The sequence below is a fragment of the Terrapene carolina genome, unplaced genomic scaffold (assembly GCF_002925995.2).
Source record: "Terrapene carolina triunguis isolate 2854851 unplaced genomic scaffold, T_m_triunguis-2.0 Scaffold62, whole genome shotgun sequence".
Classification (NCBI taxonomy): domain Eukaryota; kingdom Metazoa; phylum Chordata; order Testudines; family Emydidae; genus Terrapene; species Terrapene triunguis.
Window position 1 is genome coordinate 45,816,594 of NW_020664413.1, and position 18,489 is coordinate 45,835,082.

At 39.6% G+C, this 18,489-nt stretch overlaps 1 protein-coding gene across 1 annotated transcript in view; it reads left to right on the forward strand.

Annotated features, from left to right (window-relative positions):
* ZNF804A (zinc finger protein 804A) overlaps positions 1–17,533 on the forward strand; it is a 224,956-nt gene extending 207,423 nt beyond the window's left edge. Inside the window, exons 3-4 of the mRNA XM_024204015.1 lie at positions 9,950–10,080; positions 14,251–17,533. Of these exons, the coding sequence (XP_024059783.1) occupies positions 9,950–10,080; positions 14,251–17,533 (3,414 nt within the window). The remainder of the gene's footprint in view (positions 1–9,949; positions 10,081–14,250) is intronic.
* The last annotated feature ends 956 nt before the right edge of the window (positions 17,534–18,489 follow it).

The window sequence follows — 18,489 nt, forward strand, 5'->3', positions numbered from 1 at the left end:
ACCACATCCACAGCTTCTCCCTTATCCACAAGACTCGTTATCCTATCGAAGAAAGTTATCAGATTGGTTTGACATGATTTGTTCTTTACAAATCCATGCTGGCTGTTCCCTATCACCTTATGATGAGAGTTCAATTCTTGACTTTGCCAGGCTTCCCAAGGCATCTTGGCCATAACACAATCTCTCAGTGTTTCCAATTCCCATCTGTACAATGGGGATAATGTTAACCCACATGGGTGTTGATAAAATAATAGTGCTTAAATACAAGAGTGATGGGAACCATTTGAGTAGTAAACAGCTGCAGAGAGAAGCATTGGTAAGCACTCAGATAGGAATATACTGATATACTTGAAGCACTGAACATAACATTATTTTCGATTATTCTAATCTTCAGTTTTACTAATGTCCATTCAGGAATGAACTGCTACAAGTTCATTCTTTTTAGAGGTCTAATGCTCACTTTGATCACCTTGGTTGTGTGATGCCTGTTCTGTGGTTCTGTATCCCTTCTGTGACTGCTTCTCTTTTAATTCTTTCCAGGGTGTTGCCAGTCTCTCCACTTGATTGGCTATCCTCTTTTCAAGTCAAAACATTTTTATGCTGATTAATGTCCTAAATCCAACTTTCTTGGTTGCCAGGTTAGGGAACTAGGTCAGAAAATGTATCACGAGTTACAGAGGCCATCCCAAATGACTGCTCCTAAAATCTTTATGATGCTCCTTCTTTATGGAAATGCTGTTTTACTGCTCTGAGCCTGAATCTAGTCTATGGAGGGCCTAAAGCAGGTGTAATCTAGAGTGGGTAAATTCCACATTTGGGGGGAGGAGGAGGAAATATTTCATTGATGGGCTGATTTTAAAATAAAATGACAACTGTCTGAAGCTACTTAATAGTGTATTAGCTGGGTGAAACCTAGTTGTGAGTTGAATAAAACCTCATTCAAACTTATGTTTGAAAGCACCCTTCACAGTAAAACAGTTGGAAGAACCATTTATATTACCACATCTAAAACAAGGCCTAATAGAATTTGGCCAGAAACTAGCACTATGTGGGTGGCGGATTCCACTGGATATTGTGACCAGGTGTGTGAGGGAGGGAGGGAAAGCAAAACACAGAGAATGGCAGAGACAAAAAGTAAGAAAGCCAAGTAGGAGCCAGTGATCACAGTGTGACCCTAGAAAAAGCTGGAAAGAGCACTTGTCCTGTAGATACATTGGCTAGGGGCTTGGGGCTGTAAGCTAAGAAACTGCTTTATGCCTCTATTGACCTGAGAATTAGTTCAGTGACCTGGATATTTGTCAAAGTCAGAAAAATTCCACATAATTTGGTACAATTGTTAGTCTATGCTCAAGAGAAAAGCATAGCAGTGTCGTTGTAAACCAGGAGAGCGGGCTCAGTGGAGCAGAGGGCCCCCGCTATATCTGGCACTACACAATAATGGTTTTCTCCCCACGTTCATAAGTTTCATGAAAGTTTCACTGTTTTCCAATGAATTTATCTGACTTTCTTTTTGTTAAACAGGGTCGACTCTGTTAACATTGGATTTATTATAGTTTTTAAAGTATCAAACCTTTTAAAGTTTTTGGGATACCAGCCACATAACTTTGTACCTTTGCTCATTTCTCCTTCTCTTACTACTGTTATCACAGTATTCAAATGCATCTTGTTCCACGTTTCAGTCTTTAAGTGTTGTTGCTAGCTTCAGTGTGTTTATTAATTTATGGCTTCTCCATGTTTTTAAGCCTATTAGTCTGAAGTGCTATTGTTACAAGTGCTTATATCTTGAATTTTTTTTTAAAAAGTATTCCTTTGCAAGGTAGTAGAAGGCTTGTAGAGGTGATGTAAGAAATGCACTTAATGGCTCCTTCCCAGGCTCCTGAGCCAAAGGAGGAATAGAAGTCTGGTGCCAGCTGTTCTCCCTCAGTGCACAGGCTCTGGAGAGGTAGGTAACCTGGGCATGGGCATAAAGGGCTCCTTATGCCTCCTTACTACCCTGTGTGGGTGTACAGAAGGGCAGTCAATTGAGGTCTATAGAAGTAGTAAAATATTGCTATGTTATATTTTGATCTTTCAGCTGGATTCACATGGGTGGAGTCTCAGTAAAATTAATGGGGTTCAGGATGAGTATAAGGGTATGTCTTCACTACCGGCCGGATAGGCGGGCAGCGATCGAGCCAGCGGGGATTGATTTATCATGTCTAGTCTAGACGTGATAAATCGATCCCGAGCGCTCTTCCGTTAACGGGGGAGCGGCAGCAGTCGACTCACCATAGTGAAGACTCCACGGTAAGTAGATCTAAGTACGTCGACTTCAGTTACGTTAGTCACGTAGCTGAAGTTGCGTAACTTAGATCGATCCCCACCCAGTGTAGACCAGGCCTTAGAGTCCTTTCATGGATCCAATGCAGGACTGGAGTCTTAGGGTCAGCTTTCCCATTGCTCTGCACCTTGTGATGTCATTCACCAAGTGAATTCAAAATGGATGTAGAAGAACACCTAGTCATAATGGTAGCATTTTACACCACCTTTACATCATTGTAAATGACCATGCAAGGTGCAGAGCAATGGAGAAACAGGCCTTTAGTTCTCTCAGTGAAATTTCTTACTTAAATTATCAATCATTAACTATTTGCTGAGCTCTCTACTTGCTAGGATGCCACATGTTTTACTCTGGCTTTCAAAAAGAGGGGAAAAACATACATTTGGAGACTACATAAAGGTAACTCAGGACTTAGACCTGCTAAAACCTACTGCAAAGTATATTTGTTATGACCAGGAGTAGTTCCATTGACTATGCATGCTAGTATGTGTTTGCTGAATTAAGCCCTGCAACGCCATGTAGAAAATGTATCAAATACACAGTGAAAATTAGATAGTAAGGGACCCTTTTTTTAACCACTTACACTTCCTGTACAGGGGGTTGGGATGCCAGTTATAAAATACAAATCACATAGTGTAAGTTGTTCATATAACACTTATAATGATTATATTCATCACCATTGCTTATCATACGAAGGACCATCCAAGACTAGCTGAGAGGAGAGCAAGTCTGCAACAAAAAGTTAGATGGAGGAAAAACAAACATTCCCTGTAAAGTTAGGTATGGAAATTAAAGCTGCCTCCAGGCACCTCACACAACTGGCACCTACTTACATGCAACAATCAAACAGAATAATTTCTTACTTACCAACATTTAATGTTTCATCTCTGCTTAAACTTACATGTACTGAACAAATAGTACCTGATTAAGCTGATAAGAGGCTCAGATCGACATCATGATATTTGCTTTGCAGTGCTGTGTTGCCTGAAAGAAATACTGAGCAGTAGGGGCTCATTTGCATACAAGAGCCAGATATGCAGCTATGCGCATCTGCCCTTTATCCAGCTCCGAATACAGCTGTCCTAGGAAACCTTTAACATCCTTTTTCATGCTCATTATGTTCCAGATCCTGCACCATGCAAGGATTAAGACCTCAAATTGTGCAGTAAATACAAACATGTAACATTGACAATTTAGGGCAGATTTTGAACCCTCTACTCACATTGGCGACCAGTCTCTCAAAGAAGTAGCCCCATTAATTTCAATGGAAACCGAATCACAATATTATAATCATTACAATAATTGAAATGAAGTGCTATTAAAGGATGTTTTCTAATTTCTGTATAGCTTTGGCTCAGCTTCCTTGTGAAAATTAAAAAACAAACAACCCTTTTATCTTTAACAACACTGTCTTCTCTTGTCCTATTGCATGAGTCTTTTCTTATTCACTGCATAAATCTCTCATTGGAGGAAAAACAAACATTTACAGTCAAAAAATTATTGAGCTCCGCAGTATGCAGTGAAGTCCCTATTTTTGTAATGTCAATGTGTTTTTTCTCCCTTTTATACATTTTTAATATCCATCACCATGCTAAGTGCTCAGAATGAATTTATGAAATGAACTACTTTAAGTTTGAAAAGAGAGACATGAGTGCAAAGTGGGCACCAGGGTCAGCATCATATAATCTATTGGAAGACAAGAATACACAGAGGTAAGAAATCTTATGAAAAGAGGCCTCAAACGTTTGGTCTTTTGCTTTGGAGTACAGCTATCATACACCCAAAAGTCTTGCTTGAATTGTTTAACCTTGCACTTTTTTAGCAGAGTAATAGACCCTCACTTTTTTGTTGACTATCTTGGGAGCACACAATGGAGTAATATATGATTATTTACCTTTCAAATAACTTCATTGGACTTATTGTGGTTTCTCTCAAAGGCATACACAGCTACTAGAAATATAATATGGAACTTGTAGGAAAAAAAGGAGGACCCATCCATCTGTGAGCATAATATTTCACTTATCTGTTTCTCAACATATTTTTTGGTATTTGAGAACATCTGAATGGACAGATGGAATAGCAGCAGCATCACCCGCTATGGCAAAGACAGGCACAGAGCGTAGCTAAGTAAATTGTTCGATGTTGCATTTTTTACATCTCAGTGAAAAAGAGCAAAATATGAGAGAGAGAGAGGGGAAATAGCAAAAGAAATATAATGAACATTTTACTGGGCACTTCTGTAAACTTCATTAAATGCACTTCTGGTATGGGCCAGTACTGTAAGGAAAGACCTGAATGCACTTTGAATGACATGAAGTCAGAAAACCTGGCACTGGCACTTCTCTATGTCCAAATGGCTAGTGATCTTTGGCAATCCCAGTGCCTTCATGTGCCAAGATCCACAAAAATGATGGCATAACAACCTGCTCAAAACTGGCTTGAGGCATTGCTTCACTGTCTATTTACCTTGAAACAAGAGAAAATACTGGCAGTGTTGTTATCAATTCCAGGGATGACCAAGCAGTAGCATAAACATGTATGTAAGCTGCTTGATTTAAAGTAACCTGCCCAACACCTGTTGATAATATGGACTGCAGTTGAATTATCTGACCAAGAAAGAACCCATTTATTCCTGAATCTTTCAACACATAATTACCACCAAAATTAGCAGAAATTCTAAGAAAATAATATCCCTTTACTGACCAACAGAACTCCCAGTGAGAGGTACACATCAATCCCCCACTGAAAAACACACAGAACCTGAACTGGGCCAGCAGAGATATCTGAGCGAACCTTAATATCTGCCTCCAAAATCTATTCTGTCTGCCAGAATGAAATGCCACTGAAAGCAGGAGGCAAGAATTGCTGCTCGCCCAGTAGATAATCCTACAGTCTCCTTGTTAATCAAATAGAATAGTGTGGCCATCTGGCACCAGGTGTGGCTGCTGCCAAGTGAGAACAGAAGATACATGCTAGGACAAAGACACAAAACATAACATTCAAGCATCCATTTAAAAACTAGCTGTTTCAGGAGCCCAAGGCAGTCATCCTTAAGCACCAGAGGGTTTTGACTAAGGGCTTTTCTTCACTGCAACAGTTAGCTGCAGGGCCGCCCGGGGGAGGGGGGGCAAGTGGGGCAATTTGCCACAGGCCCCGGGCCCCGCAGGGGCCCCCACGAGAGTTTTCCAGGGCCCCTGGAGCGGGGTCCTTCACTCGCTCCCGGGCCCCCGGAGCTTCTTCCGCTCCGGGTCTTCGGCTGCAATTTGGTGGCGGGAGGTCCTTCCGCTTCGGGACCCGCGGCGGGGAGTCCTTCCGGCTGGGACCCGCCGCCGAAGACCCCAGGCCCCCTGAATCCTCTGGGCGGCCCTGGTTAGCTGAAGTTAGTACACTTGAGTTACTCCACTTGAGCTAGCCTAGCTTAAGTGAGAACAGAGTGAGAGTGATCACATTGTGAAACAACATTCTTGCTACACAAAGTGGTAGGAATGAAGCCGAAAAAAGTGTTGTAACTCCAGCTGCTGCATGCCCACTGCATTTCTAGCTAGTGCATCAACCTTAGCACCAGACAGGCTAGCTGGCTCAAGCTTAAAGCCCCACTTAATTCGAGCTAGAGATTTTTGTGGGTGGATGGGAGTTGGGTTATGGTGCAAACCTGGAGTTATAGCTCAAGCAGCAATGTAGTGAAGACAAGACCTTAAAGTAATACACTGTCTGCCATACCCAATTCATTCTCAAAGTAAGCAAGACAGTCTTACTGTCCAAGTTGCCAGCTGGCCATCCCAGCCAGGCCCTGCACAAGGATGAAGAAAGCAGGGAAGAGGAAAAGTGGTTTCCTATATCAGAAATAGTTGCTATCCTCCCTCTCCCCCTACAGAAGTAGAGAAGGGAGACACTAGGTCCAGAGGAAATAGCAGCTGTCCAGGTGATCACAACAGCAGCACACACTTATGGGGCTCCCTACAGAGCTGACTCACTCTAGCCTCAGTCTTATCCCCTCATGTGAGGAACAGAGGGTTGCTTTCCCCTCCCCCATCCAGCAGATACTCACCAGGCAGTGAAATAGGGCCAGAGACAGATTCCACTCAACCTGCTGGATTCAGAACTATTGCAGCTGCCCCTATTTCATTCCCCACAAGAGGGTCATGACTGCAGGATCTGGAGCACAAAGTACCTGAGACTGGTGGATACCTCCAGGGCTGTGCTAGGGTAGCTGCGACCTGTCCCATTGGGAAGCTCCTAGAGTTACTGTGGCTCCCACTTCTGCTGCCACCACTCTCAGGGCCTCCATTAGGGAAGCACTGGCAGACCTAGGGCCTGAACTGGCTGGCTGGCTGAGGAGATCCAAGGGAATTCCTTGGGATTTGGTCCAAGTCAGCACCACCATGTCTACCCGCTGAAGCATAGCAAGGCATCCTGCACCAGAGGGCAGAAGTAGAATGACTTCTTCCCTCCAGCCAGGATACGATGACCTTCATCCACTATGGGGCAAAGGGAGAGGGAGATTCAGAAGGCAGGGAGGAGCTGGCCTACTGGAAGAGGGTGATGGGACATTGGCTGAAAACCTCCCCTTTCGGGCTAGCTGAAGCCCCAATGAGGCAGGATAGGCTTTCTGAGGAGACAGGAGGGAAACCTGGTTACTGTTGTGAGCCATACTGTAAATGTTTGTTTTAATGTTTAATTTTAATAAGGTAGCATTGTGTTTGGTTAGCTCATGTATTTGTTTTAGTTGCGCTGCCAGCGTGTGTTTGTCTTTCGGGATTAAAAGTGTAATTGGTTTGACTGTTTGCAGTTTGTTTAAAGTACAGTTAGATTTGAAAGTTTGTTCCATTTACATTTCAAGTGCTATGTGTGGGTACATGAGGGCGTGTGGGTACGTCTGTGAATGTAGGTTTTCACTGTGACTGTAGTGCAACTTTTCCCCTTCCATTCTTGCTGCAGTTGTGTGTGTGTGTGTGTGTGTGTGTGTTGTTGGTTTTTTTGCCCTTGTCTATTCATTTATCCACCTGGTACTTGTATAGTTATTCCATATCTGAGAGAAAATTGCTGATTTTGTTTGGCCTCCGGCATACAGTCTCTACAATATCTTTATTTCTTTTTATATCTAGTACAGTTCAGAATACTGTGGCAGTTGTGACTGAAGATTCAAGGCAAAAAGACAGCTGAAGTTGTGTGGGCAATACGACGGGCTACATTTTCAAGTGTTATATGGGATTTTTAGTTGCAGGATTCCCATTGATTTTAACAGCTAAAATACTATTCAATATTTTGAATTTTTTCATGTTGCATATCCTTGAACTTCTATTTTTCATGACAAACACATTGAAAAGCAGGGCCTTGGATGTGGAGTTCATGCTAGAACAAAATTTGTATCATTAGAAGGATGAGAGCTCATTGAGGCAAATAGGTGAAATGAGATAGTGTGTGGCGTATGAGTTGGAAGAAAGAAGAACAATTTAACGAGGAAGAAGCCTCTCATGAACTATAAAAGGTATTAAATAGGCTATGTACAGAGGCAAATTTAGCAGGTATGGTTTTGGCTCACATGTGCAGCTGCGAGGTACATTATAGTACAAAAGGTCAGTGTGTGACTGTGGATCTTTGTGCAGTTTTATAATATAGAAAAAACAATGCAAAAGGGAAAAAAAAACATTTCTCAGAAAGTGGAGTATAGCAAATTAATCAGACCTTCACAAATGTTGTTGGGTAAAAGGTTTCCTACAACATACACCTCACTTATAAACAAGGTTATAGCTCTTGATTGTTATATGCATATATGAAACTCATTTGCATTAAGGGCTAGTCTCATTATTTATTACTATAGCAAAAGGAAAGTGGGCTGTGTGGAGAATTTAAAATGTTATGGGAAGGAAGGAATGGAAACTACCAGTCATGATGGAAGATATTTTTGTAACAGACTCCTGGATGGATAGAGTATAAGATGTAGTAAGGCTGGGTTTATATTAATATTGAAAATTTGAAGGGATTATAGAGACAGTCATCTAGGTCAGATACTGGGAAAATTGCTAAAAGCATGGCCATACTAGATCAGACCAATGGTCCATCTAGCCCACTATCCTATCTTTTGACAATAACCAATGTCAGATGCATCAAAGGGAATGAAAAGTACAAGTCAATTATTAAGTGATCCATCCCCTGTCATCCAGTCCCAGCATCTGGCTGTCAGAGGCTTAGCAACACCCAGAGTATGAGGTTGTGTCCTTGACCATGTTGGCTAATAGCCATTGATGGACTTATCCTCCATGAACTTATTTAATTCTTTTTTGAACCCAGTTATAGTTTTGGCCTTCACAACATCCCCTGGCAGCAAGTTCCACAGGTGGACTGTGCGTTGTGTGAAGAAATACTTCCTTTAGTTTGATTTAAATCCACTGCCTATTAATTTCATTGGGTGACCCCCTGGAAGAAAATCCGAAAGATCTTCTGAAACCGAAATCTCTGGTAGCTCAGAGTCCTTTACTGCAGTCATCTTCTTCAAAATACAAAAACCGGTAGATCTGAGACAAAAATAGTTTCACTGGAAAACTTGATTAAACTTTAATCTGAAACAAATTGCTTGCTTGCATGATTCATCTGGAGCAAAGTTTGTGTAGGGTGAAGAGAGGCACACCCAAACAAATAGATTTACTTGATGAATGGCAATGAGATAAAGCTGTGTTAATTACAAGGCAATCTCAGATGGATGAATTGAGATGGTGTTGGAGAATCAGATCAGAAACAAAAATATCTGGTGAGTTGGCATCCACTTCCAACTGGAGAGGAAAGCTCCTGATCCCATTGCATACATGGAATATGTGATTGCCTCAATACTGGAAACAGAAGTGTAAGATGACCACATCAATGACATATAGTAGAAATCTGCAATGTTTCTGTGAGAGATATGGTTTTGAAACTCAACTGGAGCACAAATTTTGCCATGATCTGGAAGCTGACAGTAACCGGGAAAAAGAGACTTATCATTTGAAGGAAACAACGTTCTAAACTTTCCTTTTCTCAGCCTAGCAACACAGAAGATAACGGGTGTGGGTGAAACCTGCTTTCACAAAGAAAATGTGGAGGTAGCAGTTATGATTCTGAGCAGGGGCAAATTAAGGCATAGGTGCTATAAGCCTGGACTTAAGGGGAAAGTTTAGCTATCCACCAAGTCAAATAAAATTAATTTCTGGATTGTTTTGGCCAGTGTATCAAAAATGTTTTTCACACATAACTGTTGTTTTTCCTTTCAACATGGCAGACAAAATTACGGATGTAACACCATTGTACTCCATGGAATTACACCAGGGATGAACTTGGTCTAAATTGTTTAAGTAAAAAGATACAACAACATACCATTACTCAGTAAATATATTTTGGGAAAGGACCATGCAGTAATCTTATGTAATATTTTGAATATTGCTGAACTACCTAAATGTGTGATTTCTAACACGAAAATAAAAGAAACCAACAAAAGTGCAACTGAACTTTGCCAGCAGAACAAAATAACACCATCGTAATGGTAATGCTATGGTGCATTTACATACCCAACAAGAGAAAATGACAGTCTTATAGTAGTTTACCAGGGCTGTCAGGAATTCTCTTTTTATTAAATATGTGTATTATTATTTTTAATAGAGACTCAAGGAACTGAAACAGAGGGAGTTTGCTCGAAATGTAGCTTCCAAGTCAAGAAAAGATGAAAGGAAACAGGAAAAGGCCCTCCAACGTTTGCACAAGTTAGCTGAACTGAGGAAAGAGGCAGCATGGTGAGTGAATAACTACTGAAATGGAAAAAGCAGTGGAAAAATAACCCCCAAACTATTAGTTGGGGTTGTGGGACACATGACTGTTAAGATCCTGAGCCCAGAACAAGATGCACATATTTTTATGGCAAGCTCTAAGCTGTATGTATGCAGTAATTTGAGCTGGCACTATGTGAAGAAATAAATGTTTAACGTTACTTTTTTAGTGGAGCTAAAATGACATGTATTTTTAGTTAAAAATATGTTCCATATATATTTCATAAAGCCAGGCACAGTGTTGAAAGCATTAGTGAACTAGGTCAAGCATTTGAAGCTTGGCATTATTTTATTGATGAGGAAAGGATACACTCTATCTTTCCTGGATGTAACAAATCTGTGTGACTTAGAGTTTGAACTGCTCACCTGGGAATGCATCAGGAAATCTAGTTTAAAATTTAAATAGCCAGAGAAACTATATAAGGGAATACCTTAAAAGAAAATGTTCCTTTTCCTGAACCCATCAGGGTGCATAGTCTAACCATAACAATCACATCTCACCAGATGTATATTCTCTATTGAATCTGGAAATATATTTCTAGTTGATACTGATATTTCTTAGTTTGAAGTGACAGCCTTTTTACCAAAAAATTACATGCTTATGAAACAGACAACTCAGTGTAAAAGAATTTGAACCACTTTCAGTTTGCTCCAACATAGATCTAACAATCACAGAAAAAATTAGTCGGTGGTTAATCTGTAAATTGAATGTTTATTCAGATGTTGTCTATGGTGAGACCTGCATCTCACTCGGTGAACTGCCACATTATTCAATTGAATGTGAGGTCTATAGTTTTCTGTTAAAAATTGGTAACGTGTATGTTGCACGACATATTGAAACAAAGTCCATCTAAACAAGTGGGCATGTCCTGGATGCAGGTAGGTGTGTATGGAATGAACAGTACAGTCATACAGTTTGTAATTTCTTTGAGGCAACATATATATATTAACGAGAAGTGGCAGGTTTTTTCACCACTGTATCAAGGCTTTGCAACCTTTAAACAACACACAGCTAAATCCTTCTCTCTAACTCCCCATGCTGTGTTAGTGATAATACAGAATGGCATAGCTATTAATGGTATACAGCAGATAGGATGAAAGACAATGGAGCATCTAGTGTAAATACTGAGTTGAAATTGCTAGTTGGACTCCTGGGATAGTGTATGCATCTAGATATGGCTATAAATGCTTAAAAAGCACAATTCAGGAGTGTTACTTGCTACATTAGAAAAAAGGCAAACATATCTGTTAAAGTCTGACTATAATGTGAAAAGTGACTGTTTAAAATGACACTGAGATTCCATATTTATTCTATCTCAATGACTTGCATATTGAACTTGATTTGTTTACAAGTAAAAATTCTAACTACAAGCTTTATAAACTCATGTGATCTGAAAATTCTCTACAATTCATGTCCAGTAATATGAATTCTGAAATCAGAAATTAGCTTTTTATGTTTTTATTTATGGTACATAAGTCCAGCTTGCACATCCATACTGTATTGACTCTTTCTAATGCTAACATAGTAAGTACCTCATTTTGTCAGTAAGCTAATATACGTGTTGGAATAAAGAGATATAGGTCCAAACTCCTTAACTGTGCCCAAAATATTTGCAAGTGCATACATGTTGTGAGAACAAAAAACATGTTTTCTAGCAAAACTGGCACTTACATGTGTAAAATGGATGAACTTACAAACTTTACTGACAGAATTAAAGAAGATCATTGGAAATGTAGATGAAAAGGAACAGATATAGTTAAGAGGTTGATGTTATTTTTGCAGTTACTTTTCTGATAGATAGATAGATAGATCTGTTGATTCCCATATATTGTTCTAAGTAACTGAGAGTAGGTTCAAAAGCAGCATTAAAATTAGTATAATTTCAACTAAATGAAAACCTTATTAAAATATTTAATTGACAAAATAGAATGCAATGTACATTTTAGGACTAGGAGAGTAAAGAATCTGATCTAGCCTTATGGATTAATACCACTGGCTCCTGGTGGGGGTGATCCTGTGTGTCAGGAATAGAGCAGTGAGCTGCCAATTAATGTGTTTTTAAATTAGTATCCAAAACTACAGCAAACACTTTTCATAAAAATAAATTGTGGAAAACCCAATTTTCTGTCTAAAACAGAACACTTTCGACCAGCCCTAACTCCTCTAATGTGTTCTACTTCAGGTGGGCTTTGAGGAATTTTCAAAATATTCAGCTAGTGCAGAAGCAAGGATCAGTCCTTCCCAGGAGGGCAGATTGACATGAATGTGTAATCCTTGTGTTCCATGCTCTCCAATGGCACACACTATTGAGTTCTGCCTGTAGTTCAGATATTAGTAACAATCTGTAAAGGCATATATAGTTTGGGATACAGTTAGTCTGCTGTGATGTCTTAGTTGTTAGTCTTAATTTGGCAGCTAGCCAGTCATTCTCAGATGAGTGCTCCCATCTCTGGAAACTGTTCCTCTGAAATGTCCATCAAATGCTGAATTTGGAAAACTTCAGGCAGTGGCACCAATTCAGATTTTTTTTGGAGGGAGGAAAAATTCTGATCCCTGCCACCTCTCCCCCAAGCAAGGCCCCTGCTCATTGCCTGCTCTCCCACAGGGACCCAGGCCTCCCTCAGCCAGTTGCCGCCAGGAGTCAAGTTCTTGGCTGACTCCCCTGTGCTCCACTGTAGAAGAACAGACTCTCCATGCTCCACATCACAACATCATTTGGCCTGGTTGACCCTCCATCTAGACAGAAGGGTGGCCAGGCCAAATTTGAATGGTCCAATCCCATGCACCACAGGTTGCAAACACCACTCACTGACATATGTTCAAGTTGCTTCTCTGTCTGATTTAGTGTGGAACCACTGCTTAAAAGTGGTTGAGTCATGGCCGCTCTACTCCTGGGCTTTGCAGCCTATGGAACTTAGAGCAAGTGCAAAACTCTTTGAGGAAGGGGGTTTGCCTCTTCCCCTTACCTTCCTAACTGTTGTCACTGAAGTTAGATCATATTGTAAAGCCACTTTTTAGTGAGGTTGGTAACAAACATATTTTTGGCTTTGTTTCCATTCTGTTTTTTGTCAAATGCTTTTTCTGTTTTGAGGGGATGATGTTTATATGAAGGGTAAGACTGTGTCTGAATGTTGTGTTCTGTCTGTATGTAATAATTATTGTATTATTGTTCTTATAGGGGCTATGCAAGGCAGTAAATATATATATATATATATATATATATTTGCTAATATTAGCTAGGTTAGGCTAGTAAAAGAAGTCAAAACTTATTTCTGTGAAAGAGCTATTCTAAAGGTATTTTCAACCTATCTGGAGTCAGGAAACACAGGAATTCTCTCAGGTGAAACCCCTTTTTTGTGAGATACCCACCCCAATTTCCAGCCAAAATAGATTAAACACAGATAGACATCCATGCTTCTGGATGATTACCTGTATTGAATCTGTGAAGGTTTTCAGGTTTTTCCATCTTTACTTCAAATATGTCAGTTTGATTTTTCAGTTAAAAAAAAAATTGTGAAAGATAGGCCTTTACTGGCTGAGTTTCAAAAGCAGCATGACTTATGGTAATGCAGAAATTCCCAAATTGTGGTCTGTAGACTACTGGTGCTCTGTTGGCTCGTCTCCTTGCTTCTTGTTGAGTCAAACTGAACAGATGGGATGAGGAGACAAAAGCAAGAATAAAAGTAGACAGTGTGATTAATTTTTTTCATGAAGGATAAATCACTTATTGCACTAGGGTCAGCTGAAAGTACATAAACACTTACCTAATCTTATTTTTTTCCATGTAAGAATTTGGTAAGGTTTTCACAGTTATGTTTGTGATCGCAGATAGGAGGAGAGGTTGACTGGGTGGTCACATATGGATGGGGAGGCAGTCTCTGTGAGAGGGAGGTGATTTATGAGACATGCTCTGTCCTACTATAGTCTGCAGTAGGAAGAAGTTTGAAAGCCCCTGCTGTAATGTAGTCTTGTTTTGGAGCTATTGATTTAGAATAGTTAACCTGTTCCCCTAGAAATCTTTGTGGAAACAAATGTAACACAATGTTATGGAAATAATAGTACAATCGGAATGCAGTAACTCTGAACATCTAATTTCTTTGAAGTGTACTTATGGAAGGTTTTGTTTTGTTTTTTAGTGCTCCTGGGAGTGGTCCCATGTTCAAGTCCACTACAGTTACTGTGAGAGATAATTTCCATGAAATTCCACAAAGTACTATCATAGACTCTTCTAACAAACAACAAAATTTCAATTGTACATTAATGCACAATGCACAGAATGCAAAAGAAGTTACTTCTAGTGCTTTTTCTGCTTCTGAAAGCGCAAGTAATAACAAATCTGACACTCACAAACTTGGGGATCAAGTACAAGGAGCCCATGGACATAAAATAGGATTCTCTTTTGCTTTTCCTAAGAAAGCATCAGTGAAGTTGGAGTCCTCAGCTGCTGTTTTCTATGAATATAATGATGAAACATCTAGTGAACATGGATTTAGCAGAAGAAGTAGATTTGTTCCAGGAGCTTGTAATTTTCAGTTTCCATCAGCAACAGAAATAGTTTTGTGCTCTGAGGAGAAACAAAACTACATTCACCCACTGATGGAAAAAGGTACTGACACAGCAGAAGCTTCTGAAGTTCAGGAGTCAAAAGAACTATCCAGTAAAGAGAATAATATAATACTAGATAATACAGTATTAGTTCCTGCTGATTCTCATTTGAAACAACCTGTGTCTTGTGATTTGGATGGCTATTGTGTTGATGTCAGTTCAACAACATTACGAGATCAATCACTGTCCACAGTTGCCGTTAATAATCAGGCGCTACACGTAGAAAGTCACAGTTCTGAGAGGTTGGGAAAGAAATCCCCAGCTCTTGATATCACTGATGATTGCTTACCTTTGCAAGATATCACAGAGGAAAATGATAAATACATTAATAGTGAGTCATCCACAACTGAAGCAGAAATTAAAAAACTTGGGTCTGATGTACATATGTCATCAAATTCTGAAGGGGAGAGTACAGCCTTACAAAACAAACAAGAGACACATAAAAGACCTTGTGAACCATTTGTCCCTGTTCTGAGCAAACATGGATGGTCTGTTCTTCAGTGGCCCTCTGAAATGTTAATTTACACAAATACAGAACCATCCATTTCATATAGCTGTAATCCTTTATGTTTTGACTTCAAGTCATCAAGAGCAAGTGACTGCATGGAGAAAACTAAACATCAGTCAAATGTACCTCATTCTCATCACAAAACTGAGTCCAACCAGAGTCTTGTTTTAGATGACGCAGGTAAATCTATTTCAGAATGTGCTGATTACAAAACAGAAATTAATAAAAATGCGTGCGAGCAAGCAACATCACTTATGACAGATGTTTCGTTAGCTAAAAGCTGTGAACCTGCAACAAATCAAGATAAAATGTGCTTGGATGCCTCTTTCAGGACTGGAAAAACAGAAAAATACCACATTTCCAAAAGCCATATACGACAGGACACCATGATAGATGATAAACACAACAAAGTCTGGAACAAAGAAACTCACAAAAGATGGTTTCACAAAAATAGGAAAAGGAAAAGAAGGAGAAAATTATGTCATCACCATCATGAGGAAACAGCAAAGGCAGATGCTGAAGTTTCTTCAACAGCTGAACAGGAAATTAATTATGTCAATGAAGAAAAACATCAGCACCTTCAGAATACTTCAGGGAAGTGCAGAGATGAAATTGGAAGCATATGGTTAGCTGCAGAGCAGTTACAACAGTCATGTCAAAAACTTGGCATTGAAAACGGCACTCACAAAAGAACCATGTCCACATCAACACACATACATGGTGACAAAGGCCCATGTGGGACTTGGAACACAAAAAATAGCGATGACCACTGCATTGACTCTGAACCTCTGCACAGAAAGTACAAAGCAAACTCTCATAGGCAATCAAAACAACTGACTTTGAATTCGGGAAGACATAACTTAATGTATTCTAGAACATTATGTAGCTGTAAGGTAAGAAGAGCTAGCTGTAGCCCAGATCATAAATGTTTGGAAAAATGTACAAGTCAAAGCCAGTCCATCAAGAGAGCCTACAACTTTCTGACTGATGAACCTGAAAGATCCCATCGAAAGCGAAGACAACATACATATTCTTGTTCATCAGATGAAAGTTCATGTAGACAAGCATTTTTATCAGAAGAGTATCTCAAGCAAACAAGTAATTTAGCTGCACATTGTAAACCTAAAAGGAAAAGAAGGAGAAAAAGATCTAGAACCCATCACATATTTGTCAACAAAGAACCAAGAAGAAATGAAAACCATAGACCTTCCAGAGGCAATTCTACATTAAATATTTTGGGGGAACTGTTAACTCAAGAAAATATACAACAAACAAAAGCTCAACCCATAAAAGATTATACAGAAAATGTGGTGCAAACAACACAGCTCGTAGAAAACAAGTTCACTCTACAATCTGATTGTTTACTTTTATCAGAAAGTAACAAGTCAACAGAGTGTTCAGCAGTGGAGAGCTCTCCAAGTACATTTTTGGAGGACTTCACGCATTCCTCTGCTTCTGTTATTGAACATAGTATTCTGACAACTGCAACACCAGAGAACAAACTAGAAGAAGAAAAGAAACATGAAAATGTAAGGGCTCGTAAAAGTCAAGCTCCTTATAAAGTGCCCAGTATTGACAGAAATGTGGAACAAACTCCTCGTAAATCATATCTATGCCAATATGAAGTAGCAGAGACCATACCACAAGAAAAAATAAATGACGCAACCAGTGAATGGCTGCGGTATAATTCAGGCACATTTAACAGCCCTCCACCTTTGTCATTCAAAGAAGCACATACAAATAGTCATACCTTTTTAACCACTGAACAGATACTTGCCCCATTTACGTTGCCTGATCAGACATTGATATTTCCTCCAGAAAACCATGGAAAATTCAAAGACTTGCAATGTGAGGCCTATCAGCAGCTCATGCAGCAAAACATGCTGGCGAACAAGGTGAAGTTTGCCTTTCCTCCCACTGTAATCCAACCTTCTAATTCTCCTCTGCAGCCTTTGCCCTTGCAGCAGCCATTATGTTCTACCTCTGTAACCACAATCCATCACACTGTTTTACAGCAGCATGCTGCCGCTGCTGCTGCTGCAAGTAGATTTAAGGTTCTCCAGCCTCACCAACAGTTTCTTTCACAGGTCCCAACCCTTTCAAGAACACCTTTACCTCATCTCGCAGTAGGACCTAGACTTTGTCCAGGAACCCACACAACTTTTGTTGCTCCACCACAATTGCCACTAATTCCAACTTCTGTCCTTCATCCGAGTCACCTGGCTTTCCCCCCATTACCTCATGCATTGTTTCCTTCGCTCCTTTCACCGCACCCAGCTGTCATTCCATTGCAGCCCCTCTTCTAGGTCAAGTTTTCAACAATCAAAATGGAAAGAGTTGTCTCCAAATGAACATACTGCTATATGTAAGCACTCATCAGTTTTGACAAATGGTTCTTTAAGTGACTGGGATAAACTGGTTAAAATGCCTCATTAATTTTGAATCATTTACTATAAGTGTAACAATGCAAATATGTATGTAAAGTTCAGCTCCATAATATAACTAAAGCACTGAATAGTCTGATACTAATATGAACTATAAATATATGAAAATCATGTCTTAGAATATGTATAATGTATATAAAATATATTTATAGTATTGTAATTTATGTTGTAAAGTATGCTCCTTTTGTTTTTTTAATCTTTGTGAACTTGCATCTATTTAATGTTTAGACAAAGCTGATGCACTGTTTTGTACTATGTTTCTTGAAACTGTAAATCTAGTGACAAACTATCTCTTGCAATAAATTTTTTGTTAACTATTTAAGTATATCAAAAATCATTCATTGTAAGCCTCACAGATGATGGGTTTCAGCACTTGAATAACATAGTCTACTCCTGCTATGTTTGGATAATCAGCTTTCCTATCATTCAATAATTTATCACCAAGCTCAGAGGCTAACGCCTTAAGGGTAACTGTCTTACCGAGCCAGGGACAAAGGGTAATAGATCTATTTGTGTTAGCAGTTTGATGTCACTGAGACAAATTTTGTCTACTTGTAGTATGCGGACAAACTGCTGACTGTTTGAGACGCTCTCTTTTCTATTAAACCAAAACCAACTCGTTTAAAGTAACATAAATAACATGGGGAAAAAAGCAAGGACATTTGGAGTAAACTGCATTTAGCTTCTTCAGCATAAATAGCACTACATTTCCCGCCAGATGTCATCCACATCTGCACATATGCGTGATTGAAACCACCAAAGTTGTTTTGCCATTTTGCTTCTGCAAAACCCACATTTCCACATGGAAATGGAATAGC